Source organism: Ischnura elegans, chromosome 2 (genome assembly GCF_921293095.1).
Source record: "Ischnura elegans chromosome 2, ioIscEleg1.1, whole genome shotgun sequence".
NCBI lineage: Eukaryota > Metazoa > Arthropoda > Insecta > Odonata > Coenagrionidae > Ischnura > Ischnura elegans.
The window spans coordinates 48838511-48862727 of record NC_060247.1 but is presented as its reverse complement, the minus strand read 5'-3'; the positions used below and the strand labels follow the sequence as shown (position 1 = coordinate 48862727).

Genomic DNA, 24217 nt, shown 5'->3' with positions numbered 1-24217 from the left:
TTTTGGCCTGCTAGCTCCGAATATAAGGTCCAAAAAAAATGTCGTGACATCACTAATAAGCAAAAATTGTTAAGAATTGTTATTTTTGCCATCCTGCTGGTGATTCGGCTTGGCAATTTGGCTATCCTATGGGTATTTCGAATAATATAATGTTTTAAAATCCTGTTTTTAGTTCAAATACGTCGTGAATCGATTCAGCAAGACATTTTGTTCTTTTATACTTTTCGAGGATTTTAATTTTAAAATTAATTCTATAGATTGCGAGTCATTAATTTTAAAAAATCGTGTAGGGATACGAAATTAAGAGTATAAAAAGGCTGAGCAATTATCTGCTCATGAAAACATGGAGCCGACGTGGTTATTCAGCTTTGGATGGAGAGACTAGAAGCCTTTTATCGGGAAATTAAATCTTTACCAAAGAAACAACGAAGAAATTACATAATAGCGAGAATTCAAGGGCAAAAAAGGCATTCTCTTTGAGTGAAAATACATTTAATACCGGACCCTGGAAGTAAGGCAATATTTTATCATGTCATGCATCCGGAGTCTTTTTCTCTTATGGCCGTGGACGTTAAATTTTGAACTTAACATAGTAAAAATTTTAAAATATGATCATGAAGTAGTGTGTCAGAGGTTCGATGGATGAAACAAATCATTGTATTAGAAGTGCTATAAAGAGCTAGAGAAGAAAAAATCCCTTAGTAGTAGAGAATATAAGATTAGATAGAAAGGAAAAATATTTTTTTTAAACAACTTGATGAAAATTGTCTTGAAAGGTAAGGAACGTGGGACTGTTTACAAAGGAAGACCTGATACATGTTTATACGTGAAGCTAATGATAAACCAACAGGAAAAAGAGCTACCATAGGTGCATAGATGAAACTACAAAATAGAGTGGAAAGCTCCCCAACTCCACCTATGGTGGGTGATCTATTATGATAAGAAGCGTAAAATATAACTGTCCCGTTTCTCTGGAAAATATGAGATTAGATTAAATTTTGTGACCAAATTTCATATTATTGCTGTATTTATAGAGTGTTGCTAATAAACGTGTGCGTTAAAATAAGCGTGTTGCAAATAATCGCTAATAAAAAATATAAAACAGCTATTTTAATTTCCAGAGGTTCACTTTTTATGAAAACTGAAAAGTGTGGAAATTACTATTGTTGTTTTATATTTTATCATGAATATATCTCATTTCCACCACGTCAAGCCTGAAATAATTTTATATTTACATATTGCTAACTTCAGTGAATATAAAATAGCGGCAAATGAGGGCATTTAATATTATATTGAGTCTCATTTTCCTCGGCGAAGTTCCACGAATCCCTATAGCTTTGGATTTCTTGGTACTGATATTTATGGGGTATTGTTTTCATTGTTTACCAAATATATCCCGCAGCAGCTAATGGAAGCCTTTCCCTCAAGGGCCAATCAACGCCTGATCCACAGTAAACCTAATTGGCTTTTGCCCGCTTCATCTTCAATTACTAACTCCTCTTAAGTGTTCTCCGAAAAGTAGCCTACTCAATAACTGTCTTTTCATTTTAATTAGCTCTCCATTCTTCTTTCTCATTCGTGTATTTTTTCACACTCCGTTATATTATTTTTTCACTCTCCGTCAATTTTCCCTGGACTTAAATGAATGAATATTTCCGTCACCTCAAAATCTCCACTTTTTTATGATCTTGATCCTGTTCTTCTGGAAATTCCTAATTTGATGACGAAGTTAGATGATGTTTCATTTGTTCTAAATGTGGTGCCATAATTATTCGTGTAAAATATATTTTTCTGCGATAGTATTATCTCTTTTAAATATTATTACCACGTATTTAATATGTATCGTAGCAAATGTCTCATATCACGTCTGATATCACGCCATTTATTTTCATTCTCTTTCATCAATTTCCATTGACCTTTCCCTTCAATGATTCTTGCTAGCGAGCAAAATCTTAGTCAGTATCCGATGCAAGCCTTTTTATCCTCTCAAAATTCATTCAATATGCATTTCTAATCCCCTAAACGTTTGAAATTTCTAGTTTATGATTGTAGCACTCCATTTCATCCTTTCATTTAAGCCACAGCCTTTCACTCTCAAAACATTTCCCTTATATCGTATTCCTCTCAATCCATGTTTCAACCTCGTATACTACCGTGCTTTTCATACATCTTTATAATCTATTTTCCTCAATTTGAGTGGGACCATACGAGCTGTTGGCTCTCTAGTAATTGTCCCAGAACTGAATCAATGGCACTTTTCCTTGACATATTAGGAATACATACACCACTTTAAATCTTTATCTTGTATTAGTATAACCAGGTTCTTCTGGAAAATACTGACGTACTCTCCTCTACTCTAAATCCTTTGTGTGACTATGAAATTAGGTGTTATTTCATTTATTCGAATTGTAAGTGTCATAATAAAAATTATATACGGGAATTCTTATGGAAAGTAGTGACGTTATTGCTACTCTAAATCTTTAATGCGAGTATGATATTAGGTGTAATTTCATTTATTCGAATTGTAAGTGTCGTAATGGAAAGTATTTATTGGAATTCTTATGGACAGCAGTAACGTTGTTGCTACTCTAAAACTTTAATGCGAGTATGAAATTAGGTGTAATTTCATTTATATGAATTGTAAGAGTCATAATCATTCTTTAAAAAAATAATGCTTTGTGATAGCATTTATCTATTGTAAGCATAATTAGTATCTATTTCACTCACGTCTAATCACTAGCACTATAATAGTGCTTTAAGTTATATACTCGTTTTACTAAGTAACAGTCCTAATATTTCTTCATCTTAACCTTCGCGCACGTTGGATTATTCCGGTTATGTCTTGCGATCTATTTCAATTTTTATCCACCGCAGTGGCCGTGGGAGATGCGTCATTGGAAAGCACCTTCATTATTTTTGGCCGTGAACTTCAAATATGAGGAGGAAAGGATGAAAAATTGGTGTGCTTGCAGTTTTGAATGAGCTCTGAATAATTCGCGGCACGTCGAGAGATAGGATCAGCAAGAGCACTGGGCTAGTCGCTAAAGAGAGGAAAGAATCGCCCCCTGGGCTATGAACCTTGAGTGTTGGTCCTTTTTCAGTGCTTTCTTTCCTCGCTGTTTTTTTTTTATGAACTGTAATAACCTTTCGTGATTCCAACTAATTTACCAGAGTGCTTACTATTTCTCTGTTTTGCGGAATTTTTACAGGAACTGCGTCGCCGTATTGTATGAATAATTTAATTCAAAAATGTACCTATTTTACTTTTATTATTTAGCTTACTTGAAGTTGTAGCATATCTTTTGGATGTGAGACACTTTTTTGTTTGCTTACTTCTTTTTATAACTCATTTTACATGATATTAAGAGTGGGAGAGTATTGTGTGAATAATTTAATTCGAAATTTTTCCTATTTTACTTCTATTTAGTGTGCTTGAAGTTGTAGCATTCCTTTCGGATGTGAGGCACTTTTTTCTGTTTGCAGACTTCTTTTTATAATTCATGATTCATGGGAGTTTCATTTTCATGATAATAAAATGAAATAAAGTTCTAATCTACAGATTTGGGAGTAGTGAACTCAGAGTGGCTAGTTCCGCTGTAGATATAAGTTGCTTAGTGAAGGAAGGCGAGAAACCTAATAGATAGAAGAGAGTAGGTACTACACTTTGAAAAATGATATTATTTTGGAAAACCTATTTTTTATGTATCATAGACGTACAAAATATATAGACGTACTACATATTATAGACCTCACGAAAACGGAGAATTTTCTTATATATCGTTTCCACCTAAGTACAGTGGTCGGTAATATTTAATTTTCTTATAATAATGTGTGATCGAAAACAGCTTTTTACGCCAGAAAACGATCAAAGTATGAACGAGAATTATAATAAATGTAAACATCAAAACATATATTACACTAATATTACTTTCTAAGTCCTTAGAGGACATTTTTTTAGATTTCTTTTTCATTATAATTTTTATTTTCAAAGTTGTTTTGCATACGTGTGACTTTCAATGTTCGGGCTTGGATAGGACTTATATATTTAGACATTCTCACAAAAAACCATTCACACATAATTATTAAGAAACGCTCGTTTTTTTTCTAATGTTCCCATTTTACGTGCATTCAATCAATTTTTATTTTTTGGGAAGCAAGCATTTGAAAATCTTATTTAGTTAACTCGGTGATAAAAATGAACTTCAATTCAAATGCTAACTTTGATTGTAGCTTTTCCGATACGGTCCTGGAGAAATCAATGCGAGGTAGATAACCTTAAAGTTTTAATTCATCAAGCACCTATAATAGAATTTATGCTAATGTACGCGCTGCTACAATGTGTTTCTCTTTTGAAGCAGGGGTCGCGCTTGGATTAATGGGATCTTGGGGGTGGAATGCGGTAGACGCGCCTCGCGTGCCCTTGGCTTTTCGTGTGTCAAGCGTTTTTCTTTCGAACCGAATGCATTCTTCGGTGCGGTCACATACGGAGTTCTTGTCATGATCCTCGCCATTATGCCATACCCTCCATTATACTTCATTCGCCCAACCACTCGACGCCTTGGATACGACACGCAATCCGTTCCTTTTGCGTTCATCACTTCTAGAGACGAAGACGCTGACAACTGCATTATCCGTGTGACGCCACTTGTTCCCGATAAGAAAACAAAACATGACACTGAACTGTTTGTTTGTACGAAACTTAATGCTGAGGTTGGAATGCTTTTGATAAAAAGTGTAGTTTAGGCAAAATATTATATTATTAATTGCCCTTCATGACTAGGATTATTTTCCCATTTTCCGTTGAAAATTCAACCGTTTTGTCTTGATAGAGTGGTCAATTTTTATTCTAAGTTTATGAAATTCTATATACTGTTTGAAAAATATAATGCTGACACCAGATAGTTGTATTTGTCCTTTGGTTATTGAAGGCTTTCGTGATAAATTTCAATATGGTGAAAAATTATAATTTTTGGGTAGGTATTTATTTTTACGCTTTCTTTGGTCACCGTTTACGGTAAACATTTTAATCTTCTCTTGAATGCATTATCGTTTTCTCTGCTTCTTTCCACTAAGAAATTCGCCATATTGGGTGGTGGTAACGTGACCGATTAGATGATTTTTGTACCAAATTTCTACTACATGTAGATGGTACCGGAATACTATCTTCGATACGTTTTTGTCAGGCGTTGAGAAAATTTCGCATCATAATGGGGTTCACGGCAATCCCCGAGTTTTCCCCAAGACCGCTGCAAGGGGCAGGGTTGGGATCTCAAAATCCCCCAAGATTATTTAGTAGATAAGGTCTTAAGTATTCCTCCCAAATGAAATCGCCTCCCCGAAATATTTTTGCTGTAGCCTTGCGAGAAAATCTATGTTAGGTAAAAATTATTGGCTAGGTGTTGATTTATAATTAGTATTTCAACCATGGCTTTGGAATGAAAATTGAAAATTGTTTGACCGATTTAGAGAAGAAAAATCTTGAATAAGAACGAGAGAAAAGAAAATATAGAAGATTGAAATATGAAAATATTACTTTTTAGGGATTAAAAATATTACAATAGTTGCAAAAAAATTGACCCCCGTTCTGAACGTTGGAGCGCGCCTTTGTTTCTTAAGGAAGCATTTACCTTTTTCGTAAATTTCTCATACCAGAATTTGATAGTTTGAACCAATGAGGGATGAGCTTTCGCTTCCACGCTGCGCGTCGTGATAGCATCACGGCCCAAGCCGATCATCAACCCTATGTTCTCCGTTCAAGGAAGTCCCCCGAGAGCATAGATCGTGCTTCGTTCCCCGCCACTCGCAATACCCGTTTAGTTCCCTTATCTCCCGGATTCATCAAAAATCTCTCCTGCCGCGCTATGCGAATAATTTATGCGGGGTAAGGACGGCGAGCCCCCACGCCGACGGGCCGTGAGGCAGTCCCAGGAGCCGGGCGTTCATGCCGCCAGAGTCGCCGGCTGGCCTCTTGTCTCGCCCCGCGATTGCATCGAATAGACGGGGACGCCTTGTCGGTGCCACCACCCGCATTACACGTGTGACGCATAAGCTGTCGGCGTTTGAGGATATGCAACAGCGTTGCACTTTTGCCGGTGGCGGCACCTCGGAGGGAATATAAACAAGAGCGGGCATATTAGTTGCTCGTTCACCAATTACCTTTGAAACAAACCCCAGCTTTTCCACATTGATATGGGAAAGTCACAGAGTTAGCAGGGAAGATATCAATAAAATATATTGCGTCAAAATCCATGTACTTTTCCTTCTTCGTGTATATTAAATTTAAAGGAAATTAAATTTCTGGTCTAAGAAAAAAGCATGAAATCAAACAATATCGATGCAATCAGACAATCCATCTAATCACGAAAAATTAAGCCTGATAAATAGTAATAGTGCATAGTTTATTAAAATCCGTATACTACTCTTTTTTCTTAATTGAAGTAAAACTTCCAATCTGGAGGAACATATGAAAAAAACTCCATCACTGTGGTCCGTCAATCAGACTCATCACCAAAAAATAAGCCTGTGCAATTATTATAATTCATAGTTTATTAAAATCCGTGTACTTCTCTTTTTTTTAATGGAAGTGAAACTTCCAATCTGTAGGAACAGTATGAACACAAACACCAGCGTGGGAGTCATCCAATCGCATCCATCAGATATATCACGTGATCTATGTTTTTTTCCGTTTCAATCTCGACCCCTTGCGCGGAAGCCGATTTCCGCTCTTCTACACATTTCCCGGCACGCGGTTCTGCTCGTTGCGGACGGAGGTGGGTGGTCTTTGGAGGGCGTTAAGTCCACCTCCTGCTCCTCCTTGAGACGAATAAAGTGTCCCTCTCGATTGTCGCGGGTTCTCGCATCTTCCGCCAGAGTCCCTCGGCGCGCACTCCGCAAGGAGGCGCCTCAAATGAATATCGATTTTTCGGGACTCGGGCGACTTTCACCGCGTGTCCCTTGGCATCTTTCAGTCTCTCCTCTCTTTCTCTTTTTCTCTTTTTCTTCCCCTCCATTCCTTTCTCTTTCCCACCCTCTCGCCATCCCACTCACTTTCTCCGCGAGACGATCTTTTATCATATTACGCTATTGTCATTTGGTAACGTGTTTCCATCAACTTTATCCGGAGCACCTCAGATGGGTTTGACGCAGATTTACCCTCAACTATCTCATTAGCTAATATTATCACATTCAAGTATTCCTTGTCTTTCGCACTTTTCAAATTTGTTCCATGTATTTAATCCGACGTCTGCCCTTTCCGCCATGCATTTGTCCCTCGACGATTGTCTTCACCAGGCCGTCATACCTCAATGCATGGCCGGTTAAGTTGCACAGTCTTCTTCTTGAAGCTATAAAAGCCTTCTCTACTCTCATCCTCCTTTTAGGACTTCTTCATGGCTCAGTCGGTCGATCCATTTGATTTTTCATCATTCTTCCGTAATTTCAGATACCTCCACCCATGATTTCTTCGTTGCTGTCATTATCCATGTGTCATTGCCACAGAGAAGCATAATCCATTTATGTGTTCCTAGATATTGTTTTCTTAATTATTTGCTAAACTTTCTTGCTACAAGTAGATGCTTCTTTTCATTGCGCTGCTGGCCGTAGATTCTACTAATCATTATTTCTTTTTCTTCCATTCCTTGGCTGGTTATTCTACTTTCCAAATAACAGAATTTATTGCCTCTTTGATTCCTTTCGTTATCGCATTTCGTTAGCTATTATGTTTTCAATCTAAACTCACTTTCGCTTCCTTGAGTACCTCCAGTTTTCCACTAAAACGTAATTTACACGTTCCATGCACTATTTATTAATGATCTTCTTTTGGGTGAGTACTGCTGGAGACTTTATGGAGTACGATAAATTAAAAATAACTTTCTTGGATGCGTATCTAGAGGTTATCGTTACGGAGTACATACCGAGATTACCGGTCTGCGTTCCGTAACGCTACTTGCCCATCATAACTGCATTACCGCGTTGCCTATTACGAAAGTGAAAGGTTAATTTAGACTTTTTATTTTATTGGAAATAAAAGAATAAAACTTCGTAAGGTTCACTTTTATATTTAAATAGGTACAACCAGGGTTTCGTAACGTAGTTACATATTCACTTGAAGGTGTAACTTCATTAAGAAACCCAGGTCTTGCCAATTTAAATATACATCTGAACCTTACAAAGTTTTATTCTTTTATTTCTAATATGGAGAGGTTTCACGGAGTCAAGCCTGAAGTTATCAGTTATATTTTTATTTTATTGTCATTTTGGTAACACGGTAAAGCCTTTTCGTAGCTCTTATATTTTCATTTGAAGTCTGCTTTCACTCTTCTATTCTTTTCACAACAGCGTTATTTACATGCACCCTTGTTACAGTGCTAATATTTTGAGTGAGTACTGGAGGTGAATTTGTGAATTGCGACGAATCACAAAAGTACGTTTTTGGCCACGTCTCGATAAATATATCGTCCTTTTACGTTCTTGATTCACTCTCCATTATTATCCAATACTGCGAAAGTCATTAACTTTTAATCACGTTTATCCATTTAATGCCAAAAGTTTCTGATGTCATATTGTACGACATGAAAGGTTTACGTTTTGCTGATTTTTACCATACGCATGGCATAACCGGCAATTACATTTCCCGTTATCACGAATTAACTTTCACTCCGCGTCCCTTAGCATCTTTAGGCGTCTTTAGGCCAAGCATCAAGTTTCCATGGTTTCCAGTTCACTCAAAATTCGAGAACTGCGATCTCACTCTCGAATTGTGTACCTACCTCAAACAGAAGAGACATGGACTGAAAGACTAGGAGGAGGATGCCATTTAAGTAACTAAGTGCAACCTTTTGGTATTAATCTTCGACTGTAACTTTTCATAGCTATTCAGATCGAATTTCGATGCATATTTTTAACGCGCTGATGACTGCGTGATGCCTTTTTCGATGGAGGTTCATAATTCGATAGTATCACGTATAAGACTTCTGAACCCATGTTTTTAGTGAAGTCTAAACCAAGGATAACTTGATTAAGATTTTCTTCTCGGGTTATCAACCGTGTGTATAAGGTCATCTCCAACGTTTCAGCAGCTTACTCTGCTACCGTCTAGAAATAAAGATTTCACCCCTGAAGACAGAAGGGGTGCAAGTTCGATAATATCATGTAAGGGATCTTTGTCCCCTAGCTTCAAGTCTAAACCAAGAAAGCCTGTTGCAGACATCCTTCTCGGGTTGTCGACCGAGTTTTAATAGCACCAATTGCATCTTTCTGTCAGCTCATTCTGCTACCTTCTGGAGAGGTGAAAAGTTCACCCCTTAAGAAGGTAGTAGAGTGAACTGTCAAAACGTTGCAATGGGAGCTAATAAACCGGTTGAAAACCCGAGAAAAATGCCACCATATTATCCACAGGGAAATCTTTCTTCAAGTTCACTTGATGTTCAGTGCTTTCGGGAACGGCCTCCGTCTCTCCTCCTATCTCTTTCTGTTTTTGTCTTTCCCTTCCCCTCCATTCCTTTCTCCTCCCTCCCCTCTTATCTCCTCCCCCCTCCCATTCACTCTCCCTCTCTGCGAGACGTTCTCTTTCACCGCTATCCGTGTTGCTCGACGCGCTGGGCCTCTCTCATTATTTATCCCTTAGTGTGCTTTTGGTCGTCCGAGGCCGGTGCCATTGACATTCATGCGAACGCCTCGGGAGGAAAATATATCGCGGCGAGAATCTCAAAGATGCTCCGGTGAGGCGTGGATGTGAGGGTGTTCGTCTTCCTCGGTCGGCTTAAAAAGGAGGGACTCAGAATTGCCGCTTTTTCCCGTGCTATAGTAGCCGTACGTTATTTAAGAGTGATGTGAACATTACTTATTCTGAAAAATTTATGGTTTCCGACTAATTTGTATTAAAATTAGCTCTAAGCACAGTTTTAACTTTTCATTTGATGTTGTACATCAACTTGAGGAGCTGCTAATCTAATGCTTTCTTTTTTATTTGTGTTATTTGTGGTCTTTTTTATCGTTTCCGACTATTTCGTACTAAATTGTTTTGACAGAACTAAGTTTTAACCTTACATTTGATGCACAACTAACTTTTAAAACTTGTAACCTAATTATTTCTTATTTATTGCGAAATATATGTTTTCATGCCATTTTAATCAAAATTAACTCCAGGCATATGTTTAGAGGCTTAATATGGTGTACTTCAAGATTTTAGTAACAAAATGATCCTAATGCTATTGTTTTTTGTGTATTTTGATCGTGCTTGGGAATTGAAATTATGAAGATTTCATTGCCAAATATATGTCTTCATGCTTAAATCCCATCTTAGTTTGTGGCTACAGAAAAAATGAACTACTTAAAAGCATATTGTGGGTTATTTTTTACTTATGTATTAGGTTCTAAATTTAGCTTGGAACTTGTTTTCTGTTAAATTAATCGTCTTTTATGAAAATATTTTTCCATTGCTCACTAATCGAAACCAGATTTTCGATTTTAGATGAGACGAATTTTGTCTACTAAGCCATTTCATCTGCTTTTGTTAGGGAAATGCGTGTGTGTTTTGTGGAAGAGAAAGGGAGGCCAAATGATTACTGCAGGGCTTAAGAGCCCTCTTTATCTGGACTAGTTTGCGGTGATTCCACAGATGAGTCTTTTCTTTGCACCGTAATTGTTTCCACGAAAGAGAAAGAGGATTCTCAAACGTCCGTGGAATTACTTCGGATTTGAACTTGGAATCCTCCATCTTATTTAGCGTCCTGTAATACGAGTATCGTACATGTATTTTTGGTGACACTTTTTACCGACTACTAGCAGGCTACCCAGCGTTGCTCGGGAAGGATAGTACCCAGGGAAGTGGAAAACTTGGAACTTGGAATTCATAGTCACAAGGCTGGATTTTTAGGTATTTATTGTACGCAATCTCTATTCATACAAGTATGTCATGACCATGGCAAGTTTCATGAAAATCCGAGTCGGTGGGTGTCAGGGTCTGGTTGATTTGAAATGGAATGACCGTAAAAGGAACAAAGCAGGTATGATGATAGTATACAACACATGTAACAGCAAATAATGGAAAAAAGTATTTCCGTATACCTTTCACGGGATCTGCGTTTACCCCGCTCCACAACATTGATCGTTATGTGTATCCGTAGGTGCGTAGATCAAAAATGTCGTGTGAACGCATACCCCAGCTAAAAGGTTTGCACCGAGATGATTTATAGTTTACAGTAACATCCTTTAAGTTATGTTTTCCGTTTGAGATTGTCAGGAGGTGTGCCTACCCATCAGGATTTCAGACCGCCGAAGTTGTATCTATAACTACGTACTACCCCGCCAGCCGCCTAAAAGGCGTATGGCAGGGGGTGTTAGGACACCAGCCATTTGCACATAATAAGGAAATGCTCTAACGAAATTACTACTGTCATTTATTAAGTCCTTTATGGTTCGGGGGAAAAACGAATTCCCATATCTATCCGTTCGGCAAAACATCTCTCTTAATTAATCGCTTCTGTCGGACCTGGAAATATAGTGGGGCTCTAATATTATGTTCTCCGTGTCGCTCTTAAAGATATCCATTCTTAATTTGCTCTTAATTTTCTCTAATTTGCTTAACACCTGGGTAACGCTGTCTATACGCCCGTGGCAGTTTTTGACTAACCACGTAGCCTTGCTTTGTATTTGATTCAGTTCGCGGATTAAGCGATAAAGGATTATGATGAAGTGGATGACGTGACGTAAAAAATGGTAATGAGAAAACGACGCAAGGGACGCGTCGGGCACAACCAGAAGTAGCACTATGGGCTTTGGGAGCGTGGTATGCTCCTACGCACTAATTTAGTTTGCAATCCGTGCAGCCGTTTGGAAATGCTTAGCGGATAGACGAAGCAACAGCGTGATTTAGCTATTTCTAAATTCATATTTTGGCCTAATTTGAAATATTTTTGTGATGCCTAGTTTTTCGTGTGCATAATCTTCCTCAATAAAGTTTAAAGCCTACGAAGTACATGTATAAATCCCGACCGAATGATAAGCCATGCAGTGAACCTCACGGATGTTTGGTCTTTAACGTTCGATTGCTTGATGCAGTAAATATTCTCGGATTTATCTTTCCCTTTAATTTCCCTCCACCGCGATCCGTATTTCGCTCTGCTAGGTCACTTTAAATAATTGAAGCACATTCTCTCTGTGGTGTTTTGCTTATCATTTAGAATTAACTGCATGATCCTGTCGTGCAAATTTTTCTCCGGCCACGTAGAGCCTCCAAAAGGTTATAACTGGGCCATTTCATCTCAAATCAGGCAGATAGTGCAAAATCATGTCAGGTGACCGTCACCGATTTCTCTGAAATTTATATATGTGAAAGCAGTATCCTTGTGATGAATAACGATGACTTTATCTCTGCTCAGAACTGAACCGTCATAAAGTTACCGCCCCTTGAACATTGCAGCGTCAGGCCTCAGAGTAAAAAATGAAAAATCACATAAATGCTGATTACTAAGGAACCATGGCCCATAAAGCAGTGATTATTGTTTTATTTTGAAGAAAATTTATTTATGCACATTATGGCATAACCTGCAAGTCATTTGAAGCAATAATAAACAAATAGGACTTGTTTAAACAATAAAAATTAGTCATTATTTAACAATTTATTACTAAAAAAGGCCACCTTTTATTTTCTTTAAAATTTCTCAGCAAGTAGTTTAAATGTTCTGCTTTCAATTAAAAAAATAAAAAAAGGTAGTATTTTTATACTTTTTGTTTTAAGGCATGTCAAAGTTAGGCATGTTTACGACTATTTTACACCGAGATTGCATACCTTCAAGGGGGGGGGGGGGAAATGCAGTTTCGTTCTACTTAGCATTCATAACAGTGAAAATTTCATATCTGAATGATTGGTTACATCTATTGGCTGAAAGCAAGTCCAATCTTGTTTACTTCCATGACATCCAATGTGTGCAAACACCCACTGCTACTGGCTGGAAACGGTGAATGAGTCGCAATTTGCACAGAGTATTTTTCAATGGCAGTTCACATAAGTCTTTCTTCTACTTTGGGCCATGTGGAACATTTCGATGGACCATGTGGATGCATAAATGAGACACTAATGTCATTCTCTTCTAAAGACACTGCAGTGATTTTTGAAATCAGGTTTGACCAGGTTTTTCGGAAACACACAATGAAGTCATTCATGGTGAGATTTTGAGTACTGTACGTCATTACATATATCTGAATTTGTAAGTGCCACAGCCTGTTTAATTGTGTGGATTACAGAGCGAGCTTTAGTTGTCCCGTGTCTGTTAACTACCAAGCATGAAACTGTTGACGCCATGTACAGGTGCTACTTTCACCTAATTATTTTTTTATTTAAATTGAGCTTGTTAACATGTGTAAAATGCAAGTTTCATATTAGGCAAGAATTTACTAACTTAATGAAAGTGATAAATGTCAAATATGTACTTCATGGTAAAATAATGTCTCAGCAGTTTTTGAAGAAGCGAGAGTGAAATGTCTATGAGTGACCATGTTCAAATTTTATCATTCTTTTCCACAAGTTAATCTAAACAACGTAAATTGGCTGCTTTTCCAGTTTCAACCATACATACGATTGACATATCATGCAGAGCTAAAAAAAAAAACTCGGAATTTGGGGCAATGCTGATGTATACTGCTGACATCCTCTTCCTCATAGTGCTCAATTTTACATTGTGCTTTCATTTTACTTGGATGATGATAAAGATTGTTCTTGTGTAACTCCTAATCAGCAATATGTGTTCACTGCCATTGAGAATCATTCAGATAAAACATTCATTCAGAGAAATTCATTGCCGAAGTTTAGGATTGAACCAAGAAAAGTGTTTATCATCACCATATTTGGGAAAAAGAAAGGGAAGCTATTCAAAAAGAGAAGTTGGTAACACTAATTGGTGTGGAGTTGGTGCTTCATTTCAACTTTTCCGAGAACTGGAGTGTGATTCTTCCAGATTAAGTACAACCGTATGACTGGCAAAAAGTACAGATATCAATATTAACCTGTGTGGAATATAATAACTAAGGTATGCAGGCACTTCAGATGATTTCTCACAGGACACTGCATATGCTTTTCTTGGGATGAATCAATAGAAGAACAATAGAGTAAAAAGATATCATATGGAGAAATAAATCATATATTTTAGAAAAGTCAGCCGCTAATTAAAAAAAACATTTCAGATATTTGACTTGGAGAAAAGTCTTAAACAGGAAGAAAGTCATTGGTGGTTGTTCAATGCAACAGGACATGAATAGGATCCTTCTGATAGAGTTGCAAGAATTGGTCAAAAATTATGACACAAACTGAAACCTGAGATATTTCAATTGTGGCAAGTAAATTCAAACAAAGTCCTTTGTACAACATGTGAGTATATCCTTGCCTAATATCAAACTTTTGCATTTTACACATGTTAAACTAGCCAAATAGGGTTCATTCCTTTCATTTTCCTTCATCAAAGAAAACGAAAGGCATTGATTGCGATTCGTTACCCACCTTCATTGTATTCATAATATACAAATTATTTGATTTATAGAAATCCCTGTTTAGACGAATGTTAATGGTCAATTTTATCCTCATTTGAAAAAGGATAGATTGGCACTGATGCGATACCACTCCACGTGACGTCACAGGGACCTAGTTTCTATACGAGTAGATAGGAGTTTTACATCATCTGAGATTACCAATGTATACATGAGGCACAGAGCTGCGGGAAACATCCCTTAACAATCCCCTCTTAAAAATGCCTTTGGTCAGAGAATTTTCTTTGTTTGATAGGGTATTAATAATCCTTTTTTAAACCAAGCACTACCTGCTAGCAAGGAACTCTACGCTACCGCCATGCTCGGCAGCAAGCAGCCAGAGGTCACACGGGCTTTTCGCAGCATTCATACTTAGCCGTCGCGTTTTCGTACGCTTGAAAATTTTCACTTATCATTTAATCACAAAAAACACATATCATCATTTAAAAATCTAAAAGCGAGATATATGTACTCCAGGAGTAATAATATTTCGATTTAGGCAATGAAAAATAATAGGAAACCACCCTATGTAGACAAAAAAATTATTGGGTGAAAGGTGCACCTATACATGGCGTCAACAGTTTCATGCTTGGTAGTTAACAGACACGGGACAACTAAAGCTCGCTCTGTAATCCACACAATTAAACAGGCTGTGGCACTTACAAATTCAGATATATGTAATGACGTACAGTACTCAAAATCTCACCATGAATGACTTCATTGTGTGTTTCCGAAAAACCTGGTCAAACCTGATTTCAAAAATCACTGCAGTGTCTTTAGAAGAGAATGACATTAGTGTCTCATTTATGCATCCACATGGTCCATCGAAATGTTCCACATGGCCCAAAGTAGAAGAAAGACTTATGTGAACTGCCATTGAAAAATACTCTGTGCAAATTGCGACTCATTCACCGTTTCCAGCCAGTAGCAGTGGGTGTTTGCACACATTGGATGTCATGGAAGTAAACAAGATTGGACTTGCTTTCAGCCAATAGATGTAACCAATCATTCAGATATGAAATTTTCACTGTTATGAATGCTAAGTAGAACGAAACTGCATTTCCCCCCCCCCCCCCCCTTGAAGGTATGCAATCTCGGTGTAAAATAGTCGTAAACATGCCTAACTTTGACATGCCTTAAAACAAAAAGTATAAAAATACTACCTTTTTTTATTTTTTTAATTGAAAGCAGAACATTTAAACTACTTGCTGAGAAATTTTAAAGAAAATAAAAGGTGGCCTTTTTTAGCAATAAATTGTTAAATAATGACTAATTTTTATTGTTTAAACAAGTCCTATTTGTTTATTATTGCTTCAAATGACTTGCAGGTTATGCCATAATGTGCATAAATAAATTTTCTTCAAAATAAAACAATAATCACTGCTTTATGGGCCATGGTTCCTTAGTAATCAGCATTTATGTGATTTTTCATTTTTTACTCTGAGGCCTGACGCTGCAATGTTCAAGGGGCGGTAACTTTATGACGGTTCAGTTCTGAGCAGAGATAAAGTCATCGTTATTCATCACAAGGATACTGCTTTCACATATATAAATTTCAGAGAAATCGGTGACGGTCACCTGACATGATTTTGCACTATCTGCCTGATTTGAGATGAAATCCCCCAACTGTCAAAGCCAAACATTTTTCTCATAAAAGTTTGGTAAAAACTAAGCCAGGTTTTGTTTTCCGAGAATAATATTTTTTTAATTGCGCCGTAGGTCATGTTTCGATGGTCTCATAGTCAGGTCTCAGTCATTGTAATATTATTTCATATTCTGGTAAAAAAAATGAGTGAAATATTTTCGTGAGAATTGTGATGGATGTTTTATTTTGGATTGGTATTAACTTTTAAGGTTTTAAGTCATTGATTTAAATTTCGCTTAAAAGCAGTGTTTTCGGGGATCGGGTTGGTGTGGTGGTTAGTGTGTTGGCTCGGGTTCAAATCTCGGCGGTGGAAGAGAATTTTCCAGAGACTACCCGATCCTTGCTTGAATGTCGTGTGGAGAACATTTCAAGTGCAACACTCCGTCCGTCGGATGGGACGTTAAGCCGTGCTCCCCTTGGCGCCTTTCGTTAAGAGCAGGCTTATGCCAACGCCGGGTTTCTCTCCATCCTTCCTTGCCCATCCTTCCCTCATGGCGCAAATGACCTCAGCTGTCGGTCGCCTCCCCCAAATACCATACACCAGCAGTGTTTTCTGCAGATGAAATTCTATTTGCTGCTAAAAAAATTTCTTTTACGTATTTTTTTCTCTTTCCCCTGTGTTCAAATCAAATCCGAAATACAAATCAAATTATAGTCTTCCCTCAAAACTGTTGCTCCCGCATTGTGCTCTCCAGATGCTTGCGGTCTTCTGTTTGTAGCTAGACCACAATTAATACTCACAAGGATACATCGCCAAAGTGATGTTCGGGATCTGCATGCGGATGTTATTAACTGAAACTATTTGGGTAAGGTAGAAAAAGTGTCACGGCTTTCTTCCACATAGGCTCGGGTTCGAGAGATATTCGCTTGTAAAGATTTCGCGCAGCATGACATCCCTTGAGTAATCGCTACCTCTTAACTACGGCCGTGTTTTTCTCTCTTCTAATTTTTGAAATCACTGTTACATTTTATCCCCATTCGTTTTATTTAGTTATTTCGCGATTTTTTAAATTTAATATCAATCTATGGAATTTAAACGAAACTCCGAACTGTGCCTTACCACGGCGATTACTCAAGGGATGTCATGTTTCACGAAGTCTTTACAAGCGAATATCTATCGAACCCGGGCCTATGTGGAAGAAAGCCGTGACACTTTTCCTACCTTACCTATATTGTTTCAGAAAATAACATCCGTATCCAGATCCTGAACATCACTTTGGCGACGTCTCCTTGTCAGTTATCAGCCGTGCAATTTGTGGGGGTTACTTTATCATCATGGCATCTCAGTGCTTAGTGTTGTTTAGTACTTGTGAAGACTCTTCAAAAGCCGGAAATACAAACCTAAATCTATCATTTTTCGCCCAGGGCGACCGTAAACGGGGCGAGATATGTAAGCGGGAATATGAGATGGGTGAAAGGATCCAAATCACGTGGAGATAAAGACTTGGCGAAAGGGAGAAACGACCACGATATAGCGAGTTGTAACACGATGCTGGGAGTGCAGTGAGACGGTTCCGCACCGAAGGAAGTAGTCGAGAGAATGGAAAGGTATCTTTCATGCTCGCAGCAACCCAGACTATCCATCAAAAATCCTTGTCGTGATAAGCTGCTTATTTTCTTTTGTTCATCGTAGTTGTTTGGATCCACGTCCCTTCGGGATCCCGAATAAGTCGAATTATGGAAAGAAAAGAACGAACAATTGGGAAGGGGCTTAATGTATTCTTCCAGACGAGTCCTTAAGCCGACTTTTCCTAGAAATTGTTCTTCCGCTTTGAATTTTTCTTAATCCTTTCCATTGACATTTTTTAGATTTTTTTTACATCATTTGATGATTAACGATGCTTTTTAAATGATTGTATGATTTATGTTACGAAATCTTCTAAATCATACTATATAAATATCTAATTTATTATTTCCTGAATGACGTAAAAAAACTGAAGTTTCTTGTACTCGCGAGCATATCTTTGATTCTTTTGAGGGATCAACTGTGTATTCTGTGATAAACGGTGACTACTTTCTTGATTGGATTTGGTGTGTGTAATTTTCCTGGATATAGTTTACATTATCTCAATTCCATTAGTCCGTAGTCCATTCCATTCCAAGTCTAATTTGCTGTTTAATTTCATTCATGTCGTTACTGAAAACACATTTTTATTTTGTATGATTTTACTCTTTCCCGGCGAACAGAATATTTAAACTTTTCTCGGGATTCTGCACGGAAAATACATTTATTATTTGTAAAAATGAAAGTTACTTCGGTATGAAGACTGTTTGTGAACAGACGTGAATATTCTAAGACGGGTTTCTCAAGTCATGATAGCTTTGGAAATTGAGAGATTTATTCTATACGAGAGACTACCTCGAGATAGTTGCCTGGCAGTGAAGGCTGCCTCGTTTTTTAATTGGCTGCCTTCTAATTTTAAAGGTTTTCTCGACTCCCGTCATTGACTCCTGCATCTAAAATTTCGTTTTCTCATTAGCCCTTTCATCTTGAATTCCTCACTCTACCCTTTCCTTTTCTTACTTCTCAAGTTCCTTGATGAAATTAAGAGACTATCTTTGGTGGCGTTCTGCACATATTTCTTAAATATTTTTGTTTCGTTGACGGCGCATTTTTTATCACCCGATACGAAAAATAAAAATCTGAATTTATTTCACCAGCAGGCTCAGCATGAAGCCACAAATATCTTCTTTTACTCCCAGATTTCTTCTTCCTCTTTCATCAATCACTGTTACATTAGAAAGTAGTTTGGTAGTTGTGTGACGTCTGAAATAACAAATTGATATCATATTTTAAAAGCAGTCATAAATCATATTTTTAGAATTTTTTTAGAATATTTTCCGTATGACTTTCTTTCTGTTTCTTTATGTACTATGGAAGATTTATCCGAAGTAGAAACTACAACCTCCTCGCCATGCGACTGCTTTTTAATTTTATATTTAAATATTTACTTCTGGCATCCAGCCGCCGCGGCGTGCTGGAGCAGTTTCCCAAATGCTTCATGTAAACCCACCTTTGCTGTTAGAATGCCCATGGTATCAAAAATTTATGCAGTCAAACCGATACAATAGAACCCTGAAGTAAATGCGGGGAAAAGCGTATAATCAGAGACCTGCGCCTCCGTAAAGTTTTCACTAACGAATTCTGTGGGGGTGACATCTTCAGATTTCACATGTTTCACCACCAGGTGGCAGGCAGCATCTGAAGATGTCATCTTCTGAGTGGGGTGTTTGCATAAAAATTTTTTGCGCTTAAATATTTCTTCATCGTATAGTGGAAAGGAAGTAGATGAAGAAAACATAGGTTTCAATGCAGTAAAATGGAGAAATATATTATTTAATGAATAATAAAATCGCTAAAATGCCTAGGAAATCAGCGGGAGAAGATACGGTTGGTGACGTCACTTGCCCGTAGTTACCGGTATGAGGCCTCATTGCGACTGGGAAAATTGTCGAAAATATGGTATTAGAGGTAAATTTTGATAAAGGAAATACAAATAATCTACCAAAAGTAGATGTATTTATGGTGGCGGAGTATTTGAAGGATAATGACTGCTTCAGCATTCCGGAAGTTAGAGGAACGTAGGCACTTCGGTAAGTTACCTGATGATTTCATCTCCATAGTACAATGAAAGGTATGGGAAGCTACCTTTTTATAGTCACCCTATGAGGCAATAGATCAGTTCCTTAAATGTGTGTGCCAGGATTGGCACAGTTCTGTTAAAATTTTTACATGCATGGCCACATGATATGCAAAATTGATCCGCGAGCCTTTCAAAAGAATCATTTACCTTGATTTTCATGAGAGTAAGTACAATGTCTCTCTGGCCAAGTTTAGTGTATTTCATTATCAAAGACATTGCATGAGGAAACCACTCATCTGGCACACCAATATACATTTTGGATTTCCTATTTACACAAGGGAGAATTGCATCAGGGTCCTGAAATTCATGAGCAGACTCATCACTCTCAGGTGAACATGGCTCATATTCACTCCCACTGCCATTTTCCACACCCTCAGTTGTTGTGACAGACTCCAATTCCTCTTCATCCACAACCCCACCTATTCTCTTCAGTGGAGATGTCGACACATCTCTTTGTAACTTGATGGGTGATGTGGTAATGTTAAGTACTTCCTTTTTTGTCATATTGCAATTAATACCCTTACTCCTGTGTGAAACAGAAGTTTGGACACTAGCATCACAAAATGTCTTAGTAAGAGTCAATGGCTCACAGTTGGATGCAGCATTTCCACCCTCATGAGCTTCAGAGCAGTCTAGTTCTTTGTCCACTGACTCCTCATCCAAATCATGACTGGTTATATGGGGAGGGATATGTTTATCAACCTAAAAGAAAAGCATATATTTTATGAGTTGTATAATGTATAATTCAGGCAATAATTTGCAAGTAACTGACATACATTTAACGAGACCCTTATCTCCATAGTACAAAGTTGATTTTTTTTAAATTTGAGTACCTGAGCAGCACCAAACTCTTCACTTCAAATTTTCAATAATCACTTGAGCTTATATGAAAACATCCAAACTCCTACTGGGCATATAAGTATAGAATTAAATACATGATTAACAACATTTTATTTCACTTTCAAGCTTATTATTTTGCCCATTTTATTTAAGATATGATGGGGTTAGAATCCAAGTATAGCCAATAGTTAGAAGCCAAGAGTATGGATGCCACATTTTAATATGAAATATTTTTCAGAAATATTAACTGTTCTGTTGTTATTAGGCTTCAATGTTGCACAGGGGCGGATCCAGGATTTTGTTCAGGGGGGGGCACATGGATACCTCGTCATACAAAACGAACGAAATGATAATGGGACCGTATTAAAAATCTAGCACATTTTTAAGGGTCTGGGGGGGGGGGGGGCACGTGCCCCCGTGCCCCCCCCCCCTGGATCCGCCTATGATGTGGCAGCATATCATATATTAGTCAATCTATACCTGTAGAACACATTTATGTCTCTGTAACTGTTTCTATTTAGTGATTATCATTTATTTTGTTCATTAATTAAAATATTAATTTATTTAAAGGGCAAATATAAACAATGCAGTCTACACTTAAAGTAGGTACCTATAAAGAGTTCCCATAATAAGACTGCAATATTCATCAATTCACATTGAGGCTACAAATATCTTTAGAACCAGCCTAGGAAGGGTTGCATATGTATAACTTACACTCAGTGCGTCTTCTATTAATCTCTGCTGAGTTCTCTTCATGGGTAATGTTCGGGTGGTTGACGCAAATGCTCTCTGCCGATCTTCCTGGCAGCCAAATACGTGGGGAAAAGCACATTTTTTCAATAGCTTATGCCCTCCTACCATTTTGCACCTCATGAAATTTCCCATATCGTCCTCCATCTAAGAACAAAAGCATTAGGTATATATTTTTAACTGTACATACCAAAATCATAGCTCAAACTGTTTACTTCTGATGTACTAGATGCTTCTTCCAAGGTTTTCTTCGTCAACAATTTACATCCTTTGAATTGCAGTTTTTTGGAAGCATCTATTTTCCATTTCATTACGTTGGCTATTTTGTACGATTAATGGATTCATTCAGCAGATGTTAAAGTCTCTTCATCATGAATAATTTACGTGTCATGTACATACATTAGCATCTATTCAATAAGCGTCAGTAATAAATATTAAAATACCTTAAAATGGTCCTCGCAGCAATAAAGGGTTGATTTCAGAGAGACATTGAAGTCCCTTCTTGCAGCTCTAAACCATTTCTTCCTCCGTTTCTCATCCTTCGGAACCGCGAAAAACACTTTGCTAGGGTTCCTGCTGCTTGTATTTGTACACTCTGGTACAAAACACCATTTATATGCTGACATTAGGCACAGTTTATCTCTGACTTTCGTTCAAGAGAGCGCATAACCATTAACTACAGCATACCCGTACGCCAAGTACTCGAAGTTACGGGCACGTGACGTCACAGGCGGCCATGTTCATTTTTCTTGTTTTCGCGGACGTTCAAACCGGGTAATTTTTAACGCAGCCAGAAATGGCCAAAATTACCCTAAATTTAAGTTTAAATAGCATTTCCGTATCTAGGATGAAGTGAAGTTTCCGCATATATCGCTAAAAAAATCCATGCAAACACCCCATTAAATAAATGGATATTTTCCACGTGACAAGGTCACTTCGTTTTGGGGGAAAGGCAATGGGATTTTTAAAAATATTTTGCGTGGTACAAATTTTGTACTATTACCTTTATATTTCAATACTTACTGTGTATTTATTTACTTTACATTAAAGGCTTACCAGACTTTATCTTTTTTTCGAAAAAATTATACGTCTGCTCATTCATTGTTGGGAAGTATGCGTGTACACGTTGTTCACGTCTAACAATTGAAGTATCCGAGACTTCTCCGAGAGGGGTCTCACTCCTATTTCTACTTGTGACCCCACTCGAGACTCAAAGGCGAAACTTGTATTTTCCGTGGAATAAAAGATCTTAGGTGTGAATTCCAAGTCTGCGATGAGCTATACCCTCATCATCATCATTAGTCGACAATCCTAATATTGGTTTGACGGAGCTCTTCATTCTTCTTTCCTATCCGCTAGCCTTTTCATAGTGACGTATTTCTTTTCTTTTAGATCTTTTACAACCTGCCCTATGTCGTAACAATTAATGTCAGTCTTATGTAAAGTACAACTGCCCGTAACTCATCCGTGGCCATCGTTTTCCCTTCTTTCCTTTCATCTGTCCTTCTACGATTGTTTTCATCAGGCCATCATATCTCAAAATGTAGCCTGCCAAGTTGTCCTGTCTTTTCCTAAAGGTTTTTTGAAGAATTCACTTTTCTACCACTCTTCTTTTACTTCATCATTACTTACTCGGTCGATCAATTCTATCTTCATCATTCTTCAGTAGCACCACACTTCGAGTGTTTCCACTCTTGACTTTACTCACCATCCACATTATACGTCGGGCTTAATCACTGATTGATGTTTTAAATCGAATCTCGTATTTATTTGAAATTTTAATCCACCATCATTAACAAGAAAATGAGATTAGAATGAAAAACTGTAACCCAGAATTTTTATATCCTATTTCGACCTCAAGTATCTGTTACGCCGCGGCGAGTCCGACGATTTATTTCATCTTTAGAGAACTGAGTGGGAAACTGTACCAAGCCAATCTTAAGACCTCATTACACGGGGCACGTCATTGCGCACTCTGACGTATGTACGAAGGCGCAGTCGAAATTTCGTGTTCCAATGTTTTCGATACTAACCTGCTCAATGGCGTTCCCCGTGTAAAACGGCTTTTAGGATTGGCGAAGATGATTTTTTCGTCTTGCTCCACTAAAGTGTTTTCTCTCTCCACATTTACTTTGCAGCCATCACGATAGGCGTCCGAATCCTTGGTCCGGCGCTGGGTTTCATGCTGGGATCGCTGTGCACTCGCCTCTACACCCATCCCACTGTGGACCCTATGATGTCGCCCACAGATCCTCACTGGGTTGGAGCCTGGTGGTTGGGTAAGTGCCTTCTTTGAAGTGGTAGACAGCCAGCGCAGGGCAGGGGGAGGTCAAGGGTTTCAAAACCCCATATCCCCGAAAATATTCTTATCAGCAGGGGTGATTCATTCAGCCGAGGTATGCCTAAATAATCACTCATTTTTACTAGAGTACTGTAGTAATTACTTGAAAACTCAAATGACTACTCGTGTACAATTTAAGTTCACTCGTTATGCCGCTAGACTGGTATTTGTTGGGATGATTACTAGCTCCATGCCTACTTTTCCATCTTGAAATTTCCACTGTACACAGAGTGTAACGTATTTTATATTTCCCCGTGCCCAAAATTTGAAACTTTTATCTCACTATTATCTCAATTATTTTGTTTTTGAAATGTTTGTCAAATTTTGACTGGGGTTTGTGTGACTCTGCATGTCATGAAAATTTCAGTATAATAGCTTCATTTTTATCGGATGTAACGCGAAAAAAATAGTACTGGTTGAGTGGGAGCGATGCTTTCTATGAAGGTTTCCAGCCGTCATTTGTGAATTCGATAAATA

General features: G+C 37.9%; 1 protein-coding gene across 2 annotated transcripts in view; it reads left to right on the top strand.

The window, feature by feature from the left end:
* LOC124153695 (solute carrier organic anion transporter family member 74D) overlaps window positions 1-24217 on the top strand; it is a 345215-nt gene that overhangs the window by 302598 nt on the left and 18400 nt on the right. For both annotated transcript variants that reach the window (XM_046527011.1, XM_046527010.1), the window contains one exon: window positions 23538-23678. In XM_046527011.1, the coding sequence (XP_046382967.1) occupies window positions 23538-23678 (141 nt within the window). The remainder of the gene's footprint in view (window positions 1-23537; window positions 23679-24217) is intronic.